At 35.5% G+C, this 20,067-nt stretch overlaps 1 protein-coding gene across 6 annotated transcripts in view; it reads right to left on the reverse strand.

Annotated features, from left to right (window-relative positions):
- C12H12orf50 (chromosome 12 C12orf50 homolog) overlaps nucleotides 1-20,067 on the reverse strand; it is a 52,564-nt gene that overhangs the window by 25,562 nt on the left and 6,935 nt on the right. For 4 of the 6 annotated variants that reach the window (XM_058308521.2, XM_058308520.2, XM_058308522.2 and 1 more), the window contains 5 exons: nucleotides 19,625-19,745; nucleotides 5,114-5,272; nucleotides 3,831-3,956; nucleotides 3,635-3,748; nucleotides 1,193-1,303 (listed from right to left, as the gene is read on the reverse strand). In XM_058308521.2, coding sequence (XP_058164504.1) covers nucleotides 1,193-1,303; nucleotides 3,635-3,748; nucleotides 3,831-3,956; nucleotides 5,114-5,272; nucleotides 19,625-19,745 — 631 coding nt within the window. The remainder of the gene's footprint in view (nucleotides 1-1,192; nucleotides 1,304-3,634; nucleotides 3,749-3,830; nucleotides 3,957-5,113; nucleotides 5,273-19,624; nucleotides 19,746-20,067) is intronic. The other 2 variants (XM_058308523.2, XM_023589216.2) reach the window with 1 other exon arrangement.

Consider the following 20,067-nt stretch of genomic DNA (forward strand, 5'->3'; position numbering starts at 1 on the left):
TTGCTCCAAAGCAACTCAACAATTACTGCTAACCTAAAACTTCTGCAGATGATATAAGAGAAAGGGAGTAAAGGATCAGTTTCTTTGGCACCAGGAAAAAAAGTAGGCAGATAAGAATGGCTGCAAATGGATGAAACAGGGACAGCAGAAAGCATCACCAATGTGCCTCAGATATATTAGTATATATTGGTACCCTTTTGTAACCTCATTCCCCCTCCTCACACACATTCTTCCCACTAGCCACATCCTTTTTCTTCAAAAAGTCAAAGGAGAGAATATCAGCTAGGAAGCAAATTACAAAATATTTGAGCTATACAGGATGTGGTGCCCTGGTAAAAATGATACAATATATTTGAATATGCTTGCTTTATGTAAATAATCACATATAACAAGAAATTATTGAATGCCTCCTCTCTTACAGCTCTATGGTAGTATATGATTGCACATATTGACACCTGCATTCATTACAGCCTGGACCTATACACATATATAAACACACACATCAAAAGATTTCTGATAAAATAGGAAAGAATGGAATGTCTTGCACACTGAATGCAAATTTCTACAAGGCATTTGGTGGAGACACTGACTTCAGAAAGCATCTTCTTCTGTGACACTCTTCCATCTCCTTCATTAAATATAAACAGGGAAAATGAAAGAAAGAGAGAGCAAGAGAAAGTAGGAAGAGAAGGAGGGACGGATGGAGGGAAGGAGGGAAGAGTAACTTATAAGAGAAAATACAGACTCAATTATCATCTCTGTGGTGATATATTCAGAATCAGGAAACGGACTTTGGCCCAGTGGTTAGGGGGTCCATCTACCACATGGGAGGTCCGCGGTTCAAGCCCCGGGCCTCCTTGACCCATGTGGAGCTGGCCCATGCGCAGTGCTGATGCGCGCAAGGAGTGCCCTGCTACACAGGGGTGTCCCCCACGTAGGGGAGCCCCACGCACAAGGAGTGCGCCCATAAGGAGAGCCGCCCAGTGAGAAGGAAGGAGCAGCCTGCCGAGGAATGGTGCCGCCCACACTTCCCGTGCCGCTGATGACAACAGAAGCGGACAAAGAAACAAGACGCAGCAAAAAGACACAGAAAACAGACAACCGGGGGAGGGGAGGGGAATTAAATAAATAAAAATAAATTAAAAAAAAAAAACACAACAAAACAGAATCAACCAGTGATAAGTTAACTTGCCTCCATTTTCAAAAGCAGCAATGTCAGTCCTTGGTTTCCCATCCAATGATGTTTTTATCTCACCTTGCCTTTCAAATAGACTGAATTTTGTTGGAACGGTAAGACCATCCCCTAGAAATGAAAAAAATAAGTCACTCCAGAAGTCATTAAATGTTTAAACAAGAAGTTTATAGTAGAATTCAGGACAAAAGTAAAATGTCTATAAGTTAATGCAAGTATTGTTTGCACAATCACCTGGTGAACAATACATTGATAAATACATGAATTTATAATCCAGTTAGAAAAGAACAAATGTGTTTATTTTCCTATCTGGATAATTATTCAAATGGCAGTTAAAATAGGGAGTGAATGTGGCTCAAGCAGTCAAGCGCCTGCCTCCCACATGAGAGGTCCCAATTTCAGTTCCTGGTACCTCCTAAAGAAGACAAACAAACAATAAGCAGACAACAAGCAGACAACAAGCAGACATCAAGCAAAAACAATGAACAGACAATGAGCAAAAACAATGAGCAAGATGACGAGCAAAGCAATGAGCAAAAACAAAAACAAAAAATGATCAGGAATCAGATGTGACTCAAACAATTGAGTGCCTGCCTCCCACATGGGAGGTCCCAAGTTCAGTTCCTGGTGTCTCTTAAAGAAAAAAACAAAGACAATGAGCAAAAAACAAGGAGCCTACAATAAGCAAAAACAAAGAGCAGACAACAAGGAAACAGATGAGGGAGCCATCTCAGGGGGGAAAAATGGCAATTAAAATAATTGAAGCCAGCTAACTTCTTGGGTGTACATGATATATTGGTGTATTTAATATATTTTCCATACAATGAATTTTGTATTCTTTTTGTTTTTCTCTATTAAATATGATCAAATCTAGTAAAAAGTATTAGAGTCCACTATTGACTACAAAATGCTAATGACAGATACTATGATAATAAAATTCTTTCCCTTTTTCTTATGCATTGCTGGATAATTTTACTCTAAAATAAACAGTTCAGAGCAGATAAAAGACTTTTGACAACCTACAGCAATGTGTTAGGCTCAAATGAATCCTAGATCAGAAAAATGAAAAGAAAAAACAAAACAAAACACTACCTCATTTTGCTATAAAGGACTTTAATGGCACAATGATAAAATTTGAGGGGAAAAAAAGTCTTTATTAGTAATATATTAGTGTTAATTTCCTGATGTTGATTATTGTACTACGGTTATGTAAAAGTTAAAGGACTTAATGTCTACAACTTACTCTCAAACGGTTCAGAAAATAAACAACAATGTGAATATTTATATATATATAGAGAGAGGGCCTGAAAAAACAAAAAATCAAATGTGGTAAATGTTAACATTGAGGTACAATTGAGTGAAGGATATACAGGAAATACCTGGAATTATTTAAAAATTAAAAGCTTTTCAAAGCATAATTATAAAACAAATATACACATATTACATATAATTGTCTGTAACCTGTCATTTTTAATATTCATTGCTAGTATGTTTTTGTGTTGTTTTGTTTTATTCTGTTGTTTTGGTCTAGGTCATATGGGTTGCAATACATTCCAGATGATTCCCACTGATCAGCTAGGTCTTTCCAACAGTTTTACCCTCTGATGATGTGTTGCTGCCACCTACTGTCTGCTGTTTAAATAGTTGGCCACATACGGACCTACAAGAAGCCAGTGTACTCTATTCTGTCTGCATCTTGATCCTGGGTGACTTTCCCAACTATCTTTTAAAATTATTATTATTTTTGTTTTATTTTATTCTAAGGAGAACAAATTCAAATATTTCCTACTGTTGCCAAACTTGTTTTTAAGTTCATTCTACTTGCAAGAAAACTATAAATTTGTGGATTTTCTCTGAGTTTTATATCCAGAAAATGTGGCTCTGGAGCAAAATATTCGCCAACAGCAAAATCTGATTCACCAGAGAAAGAATCCACTAGCATCATCCTTGTGTCTAGGAAATTGCCTTGTATACAAAAGAGCTGCTCATTCAATGAACAAATACACTCTTATTCTGCCAATAACGTCATTCTGTGATTTCTTTTTTTGACCTTCTGGGGCCAGGTTATCTTTTCTATTCAGAAAAAAACACTCAGATTTATTTCACAGGGGGGTATTTTTTCAAAGACAAATAAAAATGTTAAAAGGAAGTTATTTTTTAAAAAAGAAGCAAATTATTTACAGAATTACTGCAGGAGGTGTGTAGTGTCACCATGTATGAAGTCTATTCATTCTGTGGCTCCTCTGGGAAAGCATAATTACATTAATAGCTTTTCATTTTAAATTTAGGTCATGCAATAAAAGCACTTCCTTTTTGCTCTCGATTCTGATGTATTATTTATCATCCAACCCTATTCTAGTGTACATCTTATTAAATAATTCACAGACTATCACCAAGTATCTCTAATACACCATCTGGAAATTCTGTCTTCTAAATTCTTACCTTCTTGCAATTCAGTGCCATTTTCCAAAGGCTTTTCTAACTCTTTTTCCACTGTTGGAGGTATGCTTTTTGATGATGAAGTATCTGGAGGAGTATGAAATCTGTAGTATTCACCTATTCTCCCCAAAGGGAAAAAAATTATTAGAATATTTTTCATGCCAAGTTCTAGAAAACTCAAAAATGTTTGTTTTCTTACCAGATTTATAACACATCTCCTTTATTGCTCTTTTTTCTTCAATCTCTTCAGGAGTCTTTGTCCACAAACTAGAAGCATCTATAGGATATATGTTTTTTAAATTAAATTGTTCCAAAGCCAAATTATCTGAAAATTTATAAACCAGAAAGAAAATTCCCAAACATTTTTCTCATGGATGGTTCATTTCAATTACTTTTAAAATAAAGAATTTTGCATACCAGTAAGTGTTTCTAATTGCTACATTTTAATTATTAGCAATGTACAGTTGGGAGAAAAAGAATTATACATTATGTGTCTTGTAGTGAGAAGCTGGAGGTATAGACTAACAAACACATATAGAGATCCATGGTTTTTTATTTGATAGAGGACATAGGCATGGGATTTGTGGAGCTTCGGCAGGGAAATAATTAAAAATAGTTCTATGTATTCCTAAACACAAAAACTTTGGTGGCTTGTAGCCCACAGAAGGTGATATTCCAGTAAGTGAACAAACAAGTGAGAGCTTATTTTTCTGTCTGTTAATCTTACTGGCCCCACTGTACTGTGATGATATGGAAGGAAAAGGATAGACCAGGATACAAAGGACATGGCTTCCAACACAGTTTTTATTCTTGTGAGGATTATTGGGGATAATGCAGATTACAGTGTGTTATAAAGTATTTTATAGTTCTCCTTGCAGTTGCAAGGACTAAGTGTGAGCTAAAAGATGATGGATTACTAGATGATAGAGAGATGAGAGAGATGATAGAGATTAAATAGATGGATAGATAGATAGAGATAGAGACAGAGAGAACATATATATCAATGTTTTTATTATTTTATTTTTTTAAGGAGGTACCAAGGATTGAACCCAGGACCTTGTATATGGGAAGCAGGCATTCAACCATTGAGCTACACCTGCTTCATTATATCAATGTTTTCACAAACAGTTAAGTTATATATAAATTGAAAAGGTTATAAGTGTCCCAACAGGCAGCTGTACATATTTAAAAGTGAGTGATGTCTCCCACACATCATACAGCAAAAATTTTCCAATCCAGGTGACCACAAAAATGTTTAGACACAGAAAAAAATGTTTAGACACACTAAAACATAATGAACTTAATAGACAATAAAATTAAAACTATTTCACAGCAAAATCTGTCTTATTACATTATAAATTTCACACAAACATTATAGAAAATGCGAGGTTTTTTTCTTATTACATTTTAAACCTCACACAAATATTGTAGAAAATGTGAGGTTTTTTTACTGTATTGCAAATATGAGAAAAGTTCACTGACCATAGTGTTCATCTTCTTCCTCCTCTTCTTCATCAAAGTTAGTTTTTAAAACTAAAGGATGGTGAATGGGTCGTGATATATTTTCCTGAGGTTTTAGAGGTTCCTGACTTTTGCTTGGGGGTGGAATTCCTTCCTGAGTGTCTTTCTGAACTGTGATATCTATTGGGAAAATGCAACATTTCAGGCTTCTCAAGATATATATTATGATGAGGATGCTCTAATGCCAGCCGTTGTCCTATATTACCTGTATGTGAGAAGGTTTCCCGTCTTATTTCTGTTGAGGTTATGACATCAACTTAGAAAAACCATCAGTGCTTTGCTGGTAATGTTGGCATATATGCTAATAGATTTTTAGAAAGTATTACCATGACTTTGTAGAGCACATTTTTTTTGTACAAATGCAGAGTGATCATAAGCATTAATGTATTCTTACATAAGATCTGTGAGATAAAAATACTTTACTAATGACATTGCAACCAAAGGCAACCCAATTAATCTATAGTTTATAATGGTAGAGTGTGTATATTTGAAAGAGAAACTGATCCAAGGATTCTACTCGGAAGTGAGGGGTCTAGTCCTTTCAGATTCCTCTACAGGTCACACACTTGGTCAGACTGGCCCGAACTCTAAGCCGTATTCAAATTTTCTGTAACCTGAAATCCTCAAAAACTGATAATCAAGTGATAGAAAACTAGGGGACACATAAATCATGACTGATAGTTCAACTCCTTTTGTTTTCTAAACCCATCATTACCAAACTTGGCTAATTATCAAAATTACCTAAAGAAATTTTTCTAAATATCTTTTGGTTTCTGAACTTCTGGTTCAGCAGGTCTAGATTAGAACCTGGAAATCTGACAGGATTTTCAAAATGTCTCATAATTATGAAATCAGCCAAGTTTGGAAACCATTACCGTAAATCAGCGATCACCTAAGTGGGATACTGGGTATCCAGAAGCATTTTAGTGGGTATACCATCCTAATAGTTTGAAAGCAATCAATCCAATTCCAGACCTTCAATTTCCAAAGTATTTTCTCCCTAAATAACCTTTCTCTACTTTACAAATTAAAGGCCTACCTATACTTCACCCACCCCAAAATTTACTGGAGTGCATTGACCTATGGAGAAATCCTCCTTTACTGATTATTCAAAACACCATGAGTCCATAGTGCTTTCTGCATTACCTTGACTTGTACACATTCTAGTAGGGGTAAAGCATGGTTTGGTAGGCAGAATAATGGGTCCCCAAAGAGATCCAGGCATTCTCCAGAACCTGTGTATATATCAGATTGTAGTTTTCTTGTGATGTCTTACTCTGGTTTTGGTGTCACAGTAATTCTAGCCTCACAGGATGTATTGGGAAATTTTCCCTTCTCTTTCATTTTTTGGAAGAGTTTGTGGAGGATTGATATTAATTCCATTAAATATTTGGTATAATTCACCAGTAATGCCACCTGGGTCTTGGTGTTTCTTTTTGGAAGATTAAGTATCTGTTGTAGGTCTATTGAGAATTTCTTTTTTATTTTTTCTGGAGTCAGTTTCAGTAGTTTGTATGTTTCTAGAAATTTGTCCACTTCATCTAAATTATCTGATTTATTGGAATATAGTTGTTCATAGTATTTTCTTACATTTTTTTATTTTAATAAGGTTGATAGTAATGTTCCCCCTTTCATTTCTGATTTTAATATTTGAGTCTTTTGTTCATGATCAGTCCAGCTAAAGGTTGTCAATTGTGTTGATTTTTTTTCAAAGAACCAATTTTGGATTCATTGATTTTCTATTACCTAATTAATTTTTATTATTTTCTTCCTTCTGTTTGCTTCTTTTTCCAGTGTCTTAAGGTGAAAGGTTAGGTTACTGATTTGAGGTCTTTCATCATCTTCTCTTTTTTTTTTTAACTATTTAGGGATTTTTTTTCCTTTATTAGAGAAATTCTGGGTTTACAGAATAATCATGCATAATATACAGGATTCCCATACACCACCCCAACACTAATAACTTGCATTGGTGTGGAACATTTGTTACAATTGATAACACATTTTTATAATTGTACTATTAATTAAAGTCCATGATTTAACTTAGGGTTCACTGCGTAAAGTAGTTCTATGGTTTAAAAAAATAATTGTTACCATATATACAATCTAACATTTCCACTTCTAATCAAATGTTGTACTACCATCACCAATATCCATTACCAAAACATTTCCAGCATTCCAAGTAGGAACCCTGTACATTTTAAGCCTTACTTTGCCATTCCCTATCTCTACCCACTGCCCTGGTAACCTATATTCTAGGTTCTGACTGTGTGTTTGCTTTTTCTAATTGTTTCAAATCAGTGATAATATACAATATTTATGTGGCTTATTTCTCTCAACATGATGTCTTCAAGGTTCATCCATGTTGTCAAATGTATCAGGACTTTATTTCTTTTTATAGCTGAATAAGATTCCATTGTATGCATATACTACATTTTATTTATCCATTCATTGACTGATGAACACTTGGGCTGCTCCCATCTTTTGGCAATTGTGAATAACGCTACTATGAACATCAGTGTGCCAGTATCTGTTTGAAACCTTGCTTTTGTTTCTTTTAAGTATATACCTCATAGAGCAATTGTTGGGTCATATGGTAGTTCTATATTTAGCTTTTTGAGGAAGCACCAAACTGTCTTAAACAGTGGCTGCATCATCTTACATTGCCACCAGAAATAAATGAGTGTTCCTATTTCTCTGCATCCTCTCTGACACTTGTTATTTTCCATTTTTTTATAGCAGCCATTCTAATGGGTGTGAAATGGGATCTTGTGGTATGGATTCACATTTCATTGATGGCTAAAGATGCTGTCCATCTTTTAATGTGCTTTCTGACCATTTGTATATCTTCTTTGGAGAGATGTCTATTCAATTCTTTTGCCCATTTCTTAACTGGGTGATTTGCTTTTGTTATTAAGTTGAAATTTTTCTTTACATATACTAGATATTAATCCTTCCTGGATATGTGGTTTACAAATATTTTCTCCCTTTGTGTAGATTTTCCTTTTACTTTCATGATAAAGCCCTTTGAGGAAAAAATGTTTTTTTTATTTTAATAAGGTCCTATTTACCTATTTTTTCTTTTGTTGCTTATGCATTGAGTATAATGTCTAAGAAAGCATTGCCTAACATCATGTCCTAAAGATGCCTCCCTATATGTTCTTCTAGGAGTTTGATAGTCCTATATTTAGGTCTTTGATCCATTTTAATTCATTTTTGTATGTGGTGTGAGGTAGGGGTCTTCTTTCTTTTGCAACTGGAGACCCAGTTCTACCAGAACCATTTTTGAAAAGAATTGTTTCCCAGCTTAGTCTTTGCCCCCTAGTTAAAAATCAGTAGGCCATAAATACGAGGGTTGACTTCTGAGTTTTCAATTTGATTCCATTGGTCTATATGTTTCTCCTTGTGCCAGTACCATGCTTTTCTTTTTACAATGCTTGTTTATTTAGTTTATTTATCCCCCTCTGCCCCAGATGGTTCTCTCATCTCTCTGCTCATTGTTTGCTTACCTTCTCCAGAAGGCACTGGGAACTGAATCCTGGACCTTCCACATGAGGCAAGTGCCCATCCGCCTGAGCCACATCCACCCCCCATGGGTTGCAGGGTCTGCTGGCTTGTACCATCTGCTCACTGTGGCAGGGATGGCACCTAGCTCATTGCAGCAGGGGTGGCATCTAGCTTGTTTGCATCAGGGACAGTGTCTGGTTTGTTGTGGCAAGGGCAGTATGTAGCACATTTGCAGCAGAGGCAATGTCTGGCTCATTGCAGTGGAAGTAGCATATAGCTTGTTTGTAGTGGAGGTGGCATCTAGCTTGTTATAATGAGTGTGGCATCTAGCTTGTTGGGATGGGGGTGTTGTCTGCTCATCTTGATCATTTTAGGAGACACTGGGACCTGACTCCAGGACCTCCATGTGGTAGGCAGGCCCCCAGCTGGTTGAGCTACATCCGTTTCTCTGCCATGTTGTTTTATTACTGTGGTTTTGTAATAAGCTTTAAGATTGGAAAATATGAGTCCTCCAAATTCATTCTTCATTTCCAAGGTGGCTTTAGCTATTCAGAATCCCTTACCCTTCAACCTTCCATATAAATTTGATGATGGGCTTTCCCATTTTTGCAAAGAAGGTTCTTGGAATTTTGACTGGGATTGCATTGAATTTATAAATTGTGATGTGTATTACTGACATATTAACATTAATCTTCCAATCCATGAATAAAGAATGTCGTTCCATTTATTTAGGTCTTCTTTAATTTCTTTTAGCAGTGTTTTGCAGTTTTCTGTGTATAAGTCCTTTACATCCTTGGTTAGATTTACTCTTAGATATTTGATTCTTTTGGGTGCTATCATGAATGGAATTGGTTTTCTTGATTTGTTCTTCTAATTGTTCATTGCTTGTGTATAGAAACATTACTGATTTTGGGGTGTTGATCTGTCACTTTGCTGAATTCATTTATTAGCTCTAGGAACTTTGTTGTGCATTTTTCAGGATTTTCTGTACATTTTCTGCAAATATGGAAACTTTTACTTCTTCCATTCCAATTTAGATGCCTTTATTTTTTTTTTTACCTAACTGCTCTGGCAATAACTTCCAGGACAATGTTGAATAACAGTAGTTAGAGTGGGCATCCTTTTTCTTGTTCCAGATTTTCGAGGGAAAGCTTTCAGTCTTTCACCATTAAGTAGGATGTTAGCTGTAGACTTTTCAAATTGCCCTTTATCATGTTTCCTTCTATTGCTAGCATTCATTCTATTAATGTGGTATATTACATTAATTTTCTTGTGTGAAACCAACCTTCAAACCAGGGATAAATCCCACTTGATCATGGCGTATAATTCTTTTAATATGCTGTTGCATTCAGTATTTTGTTGAGGATTTTTGCAACTATATTCATAAGAAATATTGGTCTGTGGTTTTCTTGTGGTATCTTTAACCAACTTTGGTATAGGTGATGTTGGCCTCAAGAAACGAGTTGTGGAGTGTTCTCTCCCCATCAATTTTTTGAAGGAGTTTGAGCAGAATTGAAAATAAGTCTTCTCAGAATGTTTGGTAGAACTCCCCTGTGAAATCTTCTGGTCCTGAGCTTTGTTTCTTTGGAAAGTTTTTGATGACTGATTCAATCTCATTATTAGTAATTAGTTGGTTGAGATCTTCTATTTCTTCTTGAGTCAATGTAGATAGTTTGTATGTTTCTAGGAATTTGTCCATTTCATCTAGGTTATCTAATTTATGGGCACGCAGTTATTCATAGCAACCATTTATATTTCTTTTTATTTCAGCGGGAATGGTAATAATGACTCCTTTTTTTCATTCTGATTTTTGTTATTTGTATAACCTCTTTCTTTTCTTTGTCAGTATAGCTAAAGGTTTATTGATTTTATTGATATTCTCAAAGAACCAACTTTTGGTTTTATTGATTCTCTCTAGTTTTGTGTGTGTGTGTTTTATTTTTTTCCCTCTACTCTTAATTTTTTTATTTTATTTTTTTGTTGTTGTTACATCATTTTGCTGCATCAACTCTCCATGTGTGCAGCACTACTTTTGGGCAGGCTGTGCTTTTCTCATATGGGGTGGCTCTCCTTGCAGGGTGCACTCCTTGCACATGGGACACCCCTATGCAGAAGTGCCCTTGCATGGCACAGCACTCTTTGTGCATGGCAGCACTGCACATGGGCCAGCTTACCACATGGGTCAGAAGGCCCTAGGTATTGAACCCTGGACCCTCCATATGGTAGGTGGATGCTCTATCAGTTGAGCCATGTCCACTTACCCCTCTAAACTTTATTTCCTTCTTTCTGCTTGCTTTGGGTTTAGTTTGCTCTTCTTTCCCTAGTTCTTCCAGTTTTGAGATTAAGTCTCATTTTAAGTCTTTTTAATGTAAGCATTTAGAACTATGACTTTCTCATTCAGCACTGCCTTCACTGTATCCTATAGGGTTTGGTATGTATATTTTCATTTTTTATTTTCCTCAAGGTATTTCCTAATTTCATTTCTGATTTCCTCTTTAACGCATTAGTTGTTTAAGAGTATGTTGTTTAATTTCCACACATTTGTGAATTTTCTCTCTCACTCTGTTATTCATTTCTAGCTTCATTCCATTGTCATCAGAGAATATATATTGCAGGATTTCAATATTTTTAATTTATTGAGAATTGTTTTGTGACCAACATATAGTCTATCTTTATTTCTTTTTTAATATACATGTTTATAGCTATACATTTTTCTCTAAGTGCTGTTTTACCTGCATCTCATTTTGTGCCTTTACTTTCATTCATCTAAAAAGTATTTGCTAATTTAATTTCCCTTGTGATTTCTTCTTTGACCCATTTTTATTTATTTAAGGGTCATTTATTTTCTACAAATATGTGAATTTCCCAAACTTCTTTCTTTATTGATTTCTAATTTCATTCCATTGTGGTTAGAGAAAATTTATATGATTTTAATCATTTAAAATTTATTGAGGCTTGTTTTATGGCCTAACACATGGTCTGTCCTGGAGAATTTTCCATACGCTCTGTTGTTGTTGCACTGAGTGTTCAATAAGTGTCTATTAATTCTGTTACTTTATCTTTGTTCAAGTCTTCTATTTTCTTGTTGTTTATATTGTTCTTTGCTTGGTATATCTTTTATTATATTTTTACATTTCGATCTATTTGTGCTTGAATATAAAATGTGCTTCCTATAAATAGCATATACTTGGAAATTATTTTTTCAATTGACAACTTTGGCCTTTTGACTGATAAAGATCACAGTTCATTACACCTCTCCACTCAAAACATTAAAATAATCAGAGGAGAAAACAATATGATGGGAAAGGTATGATATTTAGTGAACTGAAACCATCCCATTAGAAATAGAGAACAAATAATACAGGCAAATTATTTGTTAATCAAGTAATGCAATAAACCCTTGTTCAGACATTTTTATCTAGCTACCATGGTTTAAAAAAAATGAGGTGTAATGGAATCCATTTTTATGAAAAGAGAAGATTAGACAAATACCTTTTTCATAGAAAAACATGGGAATGCTATAATCCAAAATAGTTATCTCTAGGTGGTAGAGTTATGGGTGATTATTACTTTTTCTTTACCCATGTCTATATTTAAAATTTTTTCTTCAATAACATATATATTTCATGTATTACTTTTAAAATTAAAAAGATGCTATGGTAAAGTCACAGCCTTCATTGATAAAAAACAAAATACTTCAATAAAGGGAAATAAGAATTTGAAAAAAAAAAAAAAATGAGGTGTTAAACTTATTTCTTATCATATTCTACACCTTTGTTGATTTGCATTAACATTAATGAGATTCCAAATTCCAGTGGTCTTTGCATTTTAAGGAACTACTAAAATGGATTTTTCTAAAATGAACTCACAATAATAAATACCAATTTTTAAAGTTCTAAAATGCCCAAGGTCACAGTGGCAAGTATGCAGTGAATGAGATTTTTTCCTAGTCTGGCCCAGAGTCAGTGTTTTTAATCATTGCTTATTCTGCCTCCAGGATCTAGCTGTGGAGCTGTTGGGTGGGTATAGTATATATAGAGTCAATTAGTCCAGAGCCAAGAGTCGATGAAGGAAATTTTACAGGCTGTAAAGTTGGTTCAGCATCTCAGATCTTCTGTTACACAAATGAATAAGTTTCCACTTTCCCCTTAAACCAGATTGGTTGAGTTTCTCTTCATAAAACCTGTGGTGTGCTAGAGTGAGCTCAGATCATAAGCTTTCAGAGCATGAGAGCCAACTGTTAACTTTTCAGAAATTTTCAAGCTGACTAATGTCACATTAGTAGCTTGAAATAATCATCTGTGGTAGGAGTATTTACTCCACAGAAATTAGTAAACAGTGCAAACCAGGGCTGGTTTTCTTTTTCTACTTTGTGGAGGGGAAGTGGGTGATGGTGGTGATGGTAGTAGTACAGTCAGTTGTTAAAATATTTACCACCGTTTACAACCAAGAGAGTCCTGATTAATACATATGATAGGATGTCATGTCTTCCACGGACATTTCCAATACAAACAACTATTTTCTGTGCTTTGTCAGTTTCAAAAACAAACTAAATTCTTTTGGTATACATGTTAGTACACTGTCATCACAGTGCCACGTTTCCTGCTATAAAGCCCTACCACAGCTAAAGCACAAACACAAATGCAAAATATGTGGATTGTAAGAACCTTTTGCATGAACTATTCAACTATTTATAACCAAAAAAAAAAAAAAACACCAAAAACCCAGTTGTTTATATTAAGACTGTGTTGGGTCCTATCCTTCCCTTTGTGCTTGAAACAGCAAAAAAAAAAAAAAAAAAAAACTTTTGTAAATTTTGTAAAATTATAGAGCAAAGTTTCTTCTGTGCTTTTCACTAAATTCTAAAGGATACCCACAAAAACAAATCCATTTGAGGGATATTCTGCAAAGCAATAGCCTGAACTCTTAAAAAAATGTTGGTGACATTGAAGGATAAAACTGGGAAATATGGATTAAAGAGACATGATAAGTAATTGCAACGAATGATGCCTGGTTTGAAAAACAAACTATACAGCCATTCTCTCAACATGTGGTTCAGAACTGACAGCCTGTTAGAAATGCAGAACCTCAGGTGCCAGTCTGGATATTCTACACCAGACTGCAATTTAACAAGATCCCCAGGTGATTCTCATGCATACTAAATTTGAGAAGCACGGCTATAATGAATATTATTGGACAATTAGTGAAATTTAATAAGAAATAAATATTAGGTATAGTACTGAATAGTAGATATTAGAATTTTATCAGTGTTACATTTTCTGAATGTGATTATTATATTCGGTTATAAAGGACAATGTCCTTAAAATTAGGAGATATGTGCCAAAGTATTTAGGAGTGTAGTGTCAGGATATTTGCAGCAAACTCACAAATACTTCAGGAAAAAATATAATTATGTATATGTATATTACATTCATATATATATGTAAGTACAGTAGAAGAAAGAAAGTAAATGTGGCAAAATATTAATTGGTGAATCTAGATGAGTTCTAGTCCTACAAATTTTCTCTAGGTTATCAACTTTCAAAATAAAATTAAGGAAACAAACACAGTACTCTTAAGTAGAGGTTCCAGCTCTCATCAGTTCTCATCTCATTGCTGCCCTAGTTGGTAACCTGGAACTGTTTTATTTTGTGGTAATTCTAATGTGGAGCCAGAGTGGAGAACAGCTAGGTTGGGCCGACACCAGAGGGAGCATCCATGCTTCTAGGCTTCATATGATTAAAGGGAGCAAGCTTCTCCTACTGGTGTCTATAAGTAACGTGGGAAAATAAACCGAGAAAGATAAATAAGAAGAAACTATTTAATAATGGAAATACACATAACTCAGAAATGCCAGAAGTAACTCACTATCTACAGTAAATTAATGGCAAAAATGGAGCCTTCTAAATGTAAAGGAACTTTAATAGATTCAAGAGAAGGATGGAAAAGAATTAACCCCTCAGAAGGAGGAATAATTTAAAGGACTCATCTATAGGATCACTTAAATGACCAAAAGGATTAGAGTATCCTCTGTAAATGTTCCATCTAGGTATTTTGTGAGACAGTTTTTACATAGTTTACAAAATGTCATCTTACATTAGTTTCCTTATCTGTATAATGGGGATGATAATCATCTATTTAAGTTTTTGTGGTGATTAACACATGAAAAGTTCTCAATATAGTGCTGGCAAATAAGGAACACTTAATACAAGAGATTGTTGGAGGGAAACAACGGACTTGGCCCAGTGGTTAGGGCGTCCGTCTACCATATGGAAGGTCCGCGGTTCAAACCCGGGGCCTCCTTGACCCATGTGGAGCTGGCCCACGCCCACTGCTGATGCACGCAAGGAGTGCCCTGCCACGCAGGGGTGTCCCCCGCGTAGGGGAGCCCCACGCGCAAGGAGTGCACCCCTAAGGGGAGCCGCCCAGCAGGAAAATGGCACCGCCCACACTTCCCATGCAGCTGATGACAACAGAAGCAGACAAAAGAAACAACAGGCAGCAAATAGACACAGAGAACAGACAACCAGGGAAGAGGGCGGGGGAGGGCGGATTAAATAAATAAATCTTAAAAAAAAAAAAGAAAAAAGATTGTTGGAGAACACGGGATATAAGATTATTCTAATTTCTACTTCTTTTTTGTTTTAATCATAATTGAGCTCAGAATTTATATGATCCTAAAAAAGCAAGGGCATGGAGGTATCAGGCACGACTAATAAATTTCAGTCCTAGAGAACTAACATTTGAGTACCTGCTTTTACTTGTTTGTTTATTTAATTATTTATTTTTACATTTTTAGATGCATCTTGAATCTTGGATAAGAAGAGAAACCATGTCCTATCAGAAGAAAAATATCTCCCATCCAAACTCAACTTGTTCCAGGGGGTAACCACTGGAATATTTATTTACTCAATGCCCTCCACACCCTAAGGATCAAGTTGAATTTTTTTTCCTTCTGCTAATCATTTTTGTCTTATTTATTATCTTATTTCAGTCTCACACCCCAACCCTCCAAAAAATTAGTCTATGTTGCACCAATTCAAATAGTAAAGGCAAAGTGCTTACTAAGTAGGTCACATATATATATCCATTTAGGTTAGAACCTCTAAACAGAGATAGCCAAATGTTCATTTAAAGGAGCCAAATGATCATTTGTCCAAGGTATCATCAAGACATTGACTTTGAATAAAGAACCAATTTATCCCATTCAATTGTTTTAGTAGAATAACACAGCAATTAGCCAAGAAGATGAGCAACAGATTCAATGTTTGAGCTATTGCATTTTGAACAAATTTTCCCTTAGCAAAATTTAAGAATCCTAAGAAGAACAGTTTGTATGCGTACACTAAATTCTAGTATATATCAAGGAGAAAAGGTTAAGTAGTTATCATGCTTACAAAGAAAACACAAAATGTTCTCAGAAATGTCTAGGGACTTCTTATAATTATAGTTAATATCAACCGCATTATGTTTTCTTAGTGTTCTCAGTTGGTTTATCAGCTATTTGCTTTTAAACTTGGAGATGACACCCAGGGGGATTAGGCCTTCTTTTTTAATCTCTGGTTTGTTTAGAAACATTTAAATGAAGTCTCTCTCAAAAGAGTCCAAAACCTTTTTCAATTCACTATCAATTTAAGTTTAAATTTCAAAAAAACTAACTGGCAATTTTATACCCTCAGACAAAAAATGCAGAACTCCTGATAATTGCACTTCGTGCTTAAAGATAGCATAGGATGACAAACCAAGTAATGAAAAGCTCTTTTTGTCAAGTACCTCACAATGGAAGCATACAGCTGGTGATTGAGATAGCATTGCTGTGGCAGCAGCTCACCTGCTTAACATGGACAACATGCTGGGGCTCAATTCCTCAAGCAGAGGCCCCAGGAATGTTATAATTTGCAACTAGCTCTCAAATGGTTCTGAAGAAAAAAAATAGCTGCATGTTTAATTATTTAAATTTTATCTTATTTTAACATGGACAAAATTACCCACAAATTGCACAGTGCTATGTGTGAAATAACAGTTATACTTTGCTACCAAGACAAATTGTAATAAACCCATTAATTCTGTATTTGTCAATTAATCACATGCACTTAGAGAAACATGAAAGGTGAATTTTAATAAAGGTAGAAATTTATAATTTAATGTTTGTCGAAGGTGAGATTTATGGTTCCAATTTTGGTTAATATGGCCTGGTAACTGTAAGCTTCTACCCCAAATAAATACCCTTTATAAAAGCCAACAGAGTTCTGGTACTTTGCATCAGCACCCCTTTGGCTAACTAACACAGATATGATGTCTAAGAAGCTAGGTGAGGAAATTATATCAGGGGATCAAATAAGTCAAATGATACTCATGGCTCAGTTTATATGAGAACTGAGAATTACATTTATTTTAACAATTGGTATGGTATGCCACTGGTGATAGAAGCCTGATTAACATGGGATTAAGAAAGGCTGGGACGAAGATTTGGTAACAAGAATAGATAACCCTTTTGAGGAGAACTACTGTAAAGGGTGGGATGATGGTCTGTAACAGAATAGATCAAGAGAAGGGAAAATTATTTTTTTAATGAGAAAAATAAATGCATGTTAGTATACTGACAGAAATTATTTGTAAGGGTGAGGAAATGATTATGCAGAAGAGAGAGGAAAGAATGGCTGAATCAGTGTCATTGTAGAATTAATTAACAAGTAGGATGGCCTTTTGATAGTATGAAAAGTTCATCTATGGTCAGAGAGAGGAATAGACCAGTATATATGGTAGGAGGTGGGTAGATGTAGTTATGGAAATTGCTGGAAGGTCACTTCTCATTGCTTTAAGTTTCTTGGTACAATAAGACTTAAGTCATCAGATATTAGAGGTTTAAGGAAAAGAAAGAGGATATGAAATAATGATTTAGGAAGTAGGGATGAACCAGGGAAGGACCATTTATTAATAGAATGCACTGGTTAGCAATAAGAACCCACTTGCGGTTCATGGTCATGAATTTAACCCAATTAGCAGGGTTGTGTATTTTTCTGCAATCATGTTCAGCTATAAAGGATGCAGACACTGAGTAGGCTGATAGTTGTTCTTAACCGGAATTATGGTTGTGAAAAGAGTACAGTTTACCCATTGTGGTGGTTTGAAGTTCTATGTACTCCCCAAAAACATGTTTCTAAACCTAAACCATTCCTGTGGTGAATTCATTGTAAGTAGGACCTTCAGTTAAGGTGTGTCCCACCTCAATCAGGATGAGTCTTTATATTTTTGGAGTATTTTTATAAGCAGAATGAAATTCAGGTACTGGGAGAAAAAGTCACAGGAAACAAGAAGCTGAACATCAGTGGAACCCAGAAAAGAAGGAGAGACCAGGAGTTGCCTCCAAGTGACTTGCCATGTGACCAGCTAACCATAATCGCCAGTAGCCAGCCCCAGAATGCTAAAGTCTTCAGGAAGAAAGCATTGCCTTGATGACACCTTGATTTGGACTTTTTCCCAGCCTCAAATCCTGAGGGAATAAACTCCCATTGTTTAACCTGACCCATTTCATGGTATTAGCTTGAGCAGCCCAGGAAACTGAAATACTCATAGACCACCAGGGAGCAAACTACTAAGCAGATATAAAGAATTAAGTACACTGCTTCTCATTAAATAAAATCACACTGTATGTAAACCAATGGGTCCTATTTAATCACTCAGGAAGATGAAATAGCTTTCTCCCCAGCAAGTTACTCTTTGGTAGCCATCTATCTATACACACAATTTTACTGAGCATGTATTCCTGACATTGTGCAGAGCAATAATATGGAAACTAGTTCTAATCCCTCTCTTCATGATGTTTATAGTCTAGTGAGCAAGAAAGACATCCATCAAGGTATTATATGATGAATACTATGTTCTCCAGAAGATTACAACAAGGGAATCTAATTTTCAGTTTTCAATTTGCCAAGGATTGTCTGAAGCCACTTTTTCAAATTCCAAAGGACTGATTTGCTGCGAATTCATTTTTAGAGCCATTACATCAAGAGGAATATGACGGGCAAAGCAGGAAAGTGCAGTAGCTGAAGCATCAGGGCAACCTGACACTTCAACTTCTGAAGCAAGGTTCTTGATCTTCAGTGCTTTAGGGCATGGTGACTTATAAATTCCCTTTCCAGAACCTAGATTTGGGTTCAGGACTGACTATCACTGAATTGAATTGAATTATGCCATGGCCACTAAACTGCACTGTCAAAGAAGTGAATGGTCTAAGGCAGGGGTTCTTAACCTTTTTGTTCCACAGACCCCTTTGCCAGTCAGGTGAAAACCACGGACCCCTTACTAAGTCCACACTATACTGTATATAATGTAATAAATAAAGCACACGCACACCAACAGGTCCCCACAAGAACAACGTTTTTTCAAATTTTCAATTCAAGCTCACAGACCCCCTGAAATCTAAGAACCCCTTCTCTAAGGCAATGCTCTTCTAGATTTTGCAGCAATAGAATTTATTCCCCTGACAAGTGAAGTCTTTGAAAGAACCACAACTCCTATATAAAGGAAGCAGCTCTGCAAGAAGCTAAAGTATGTAATTCTTACTTTCTTCTACTTACCAGATAGGTTTTTGTACACTCACAGGGAGCCTAGTTAAGGCAATGATCTCTTAGCTTGGCTTCAGAAATATGATGCTTTGCTGGGACACAGTCTCCTTCTACCTAGTGAGGTCAGTAGCCTTCTCACTTCTCGTATGAATAAAATCCATTTTATACACACACAAAGAAAATATAATTTCCTCTGTTCACTTCAACATCTTGTCAACTCTTCGATGTCCCATTCTAAGCCTCATTTCATGATTCTTAATAAAATCATCCCCAATAATCCATTGGCTATAAAACTGCATTGCACACTTTGCCTTATTTTATTAAATGTGTCAGTCTATGTTGCTACTCCAAAACCAGATTACAACATGCTATGTCCATGTTATACAAAAAATATACTCACTGCTACTTGGTGGCAAAAATAGTCCATTGATATTTCGTGGTTTGCTGTGATAAAAGATACAACTGATCTTCACACAACCAAGAGGTTGAGTTTCCCAGAAACATGAAATGCTGCAGTTTTGCTAGACAAAGGAGTGAGGGAAATGTAATGATCAGATACCATATTCAAAATAAACACAATGTGCTACAATAGAAGAAAATACTGTGACAAAAACTACTGTAATTACTGATTAGAACATGTGTGTATCCTGGCTCTCACTGTTTTTAGCCCAGCTCTATAAAAGATGGGATGGATGTTCCTGAAACACATTCCCCCATTCTTCTAAGAATTTAAGCTTAGCCAGACTTTAAATATTTGCCATTGGTAGTGGAGCAATCATTTCCCTATTGTGTTGTAAAAGCAAACATAGTTCAGTATTACTGGAGAGTGATACTTCTAAAAAA

This window comes from Dasypus novemcinctus, chromosome 12 (genome assembly GCF_030445035.2).
Source record: "Dasypus novemcinctus isolate mDasNov1 chromosome 12, mDasNov1.1.hap2, whole genome shotgun sequence".
NCBI lineage: Eukaryota > Metazoa > Chordata > Mammalia > Cingulata > Dasypodidae > Dasypus > Dasypus novemcinctus.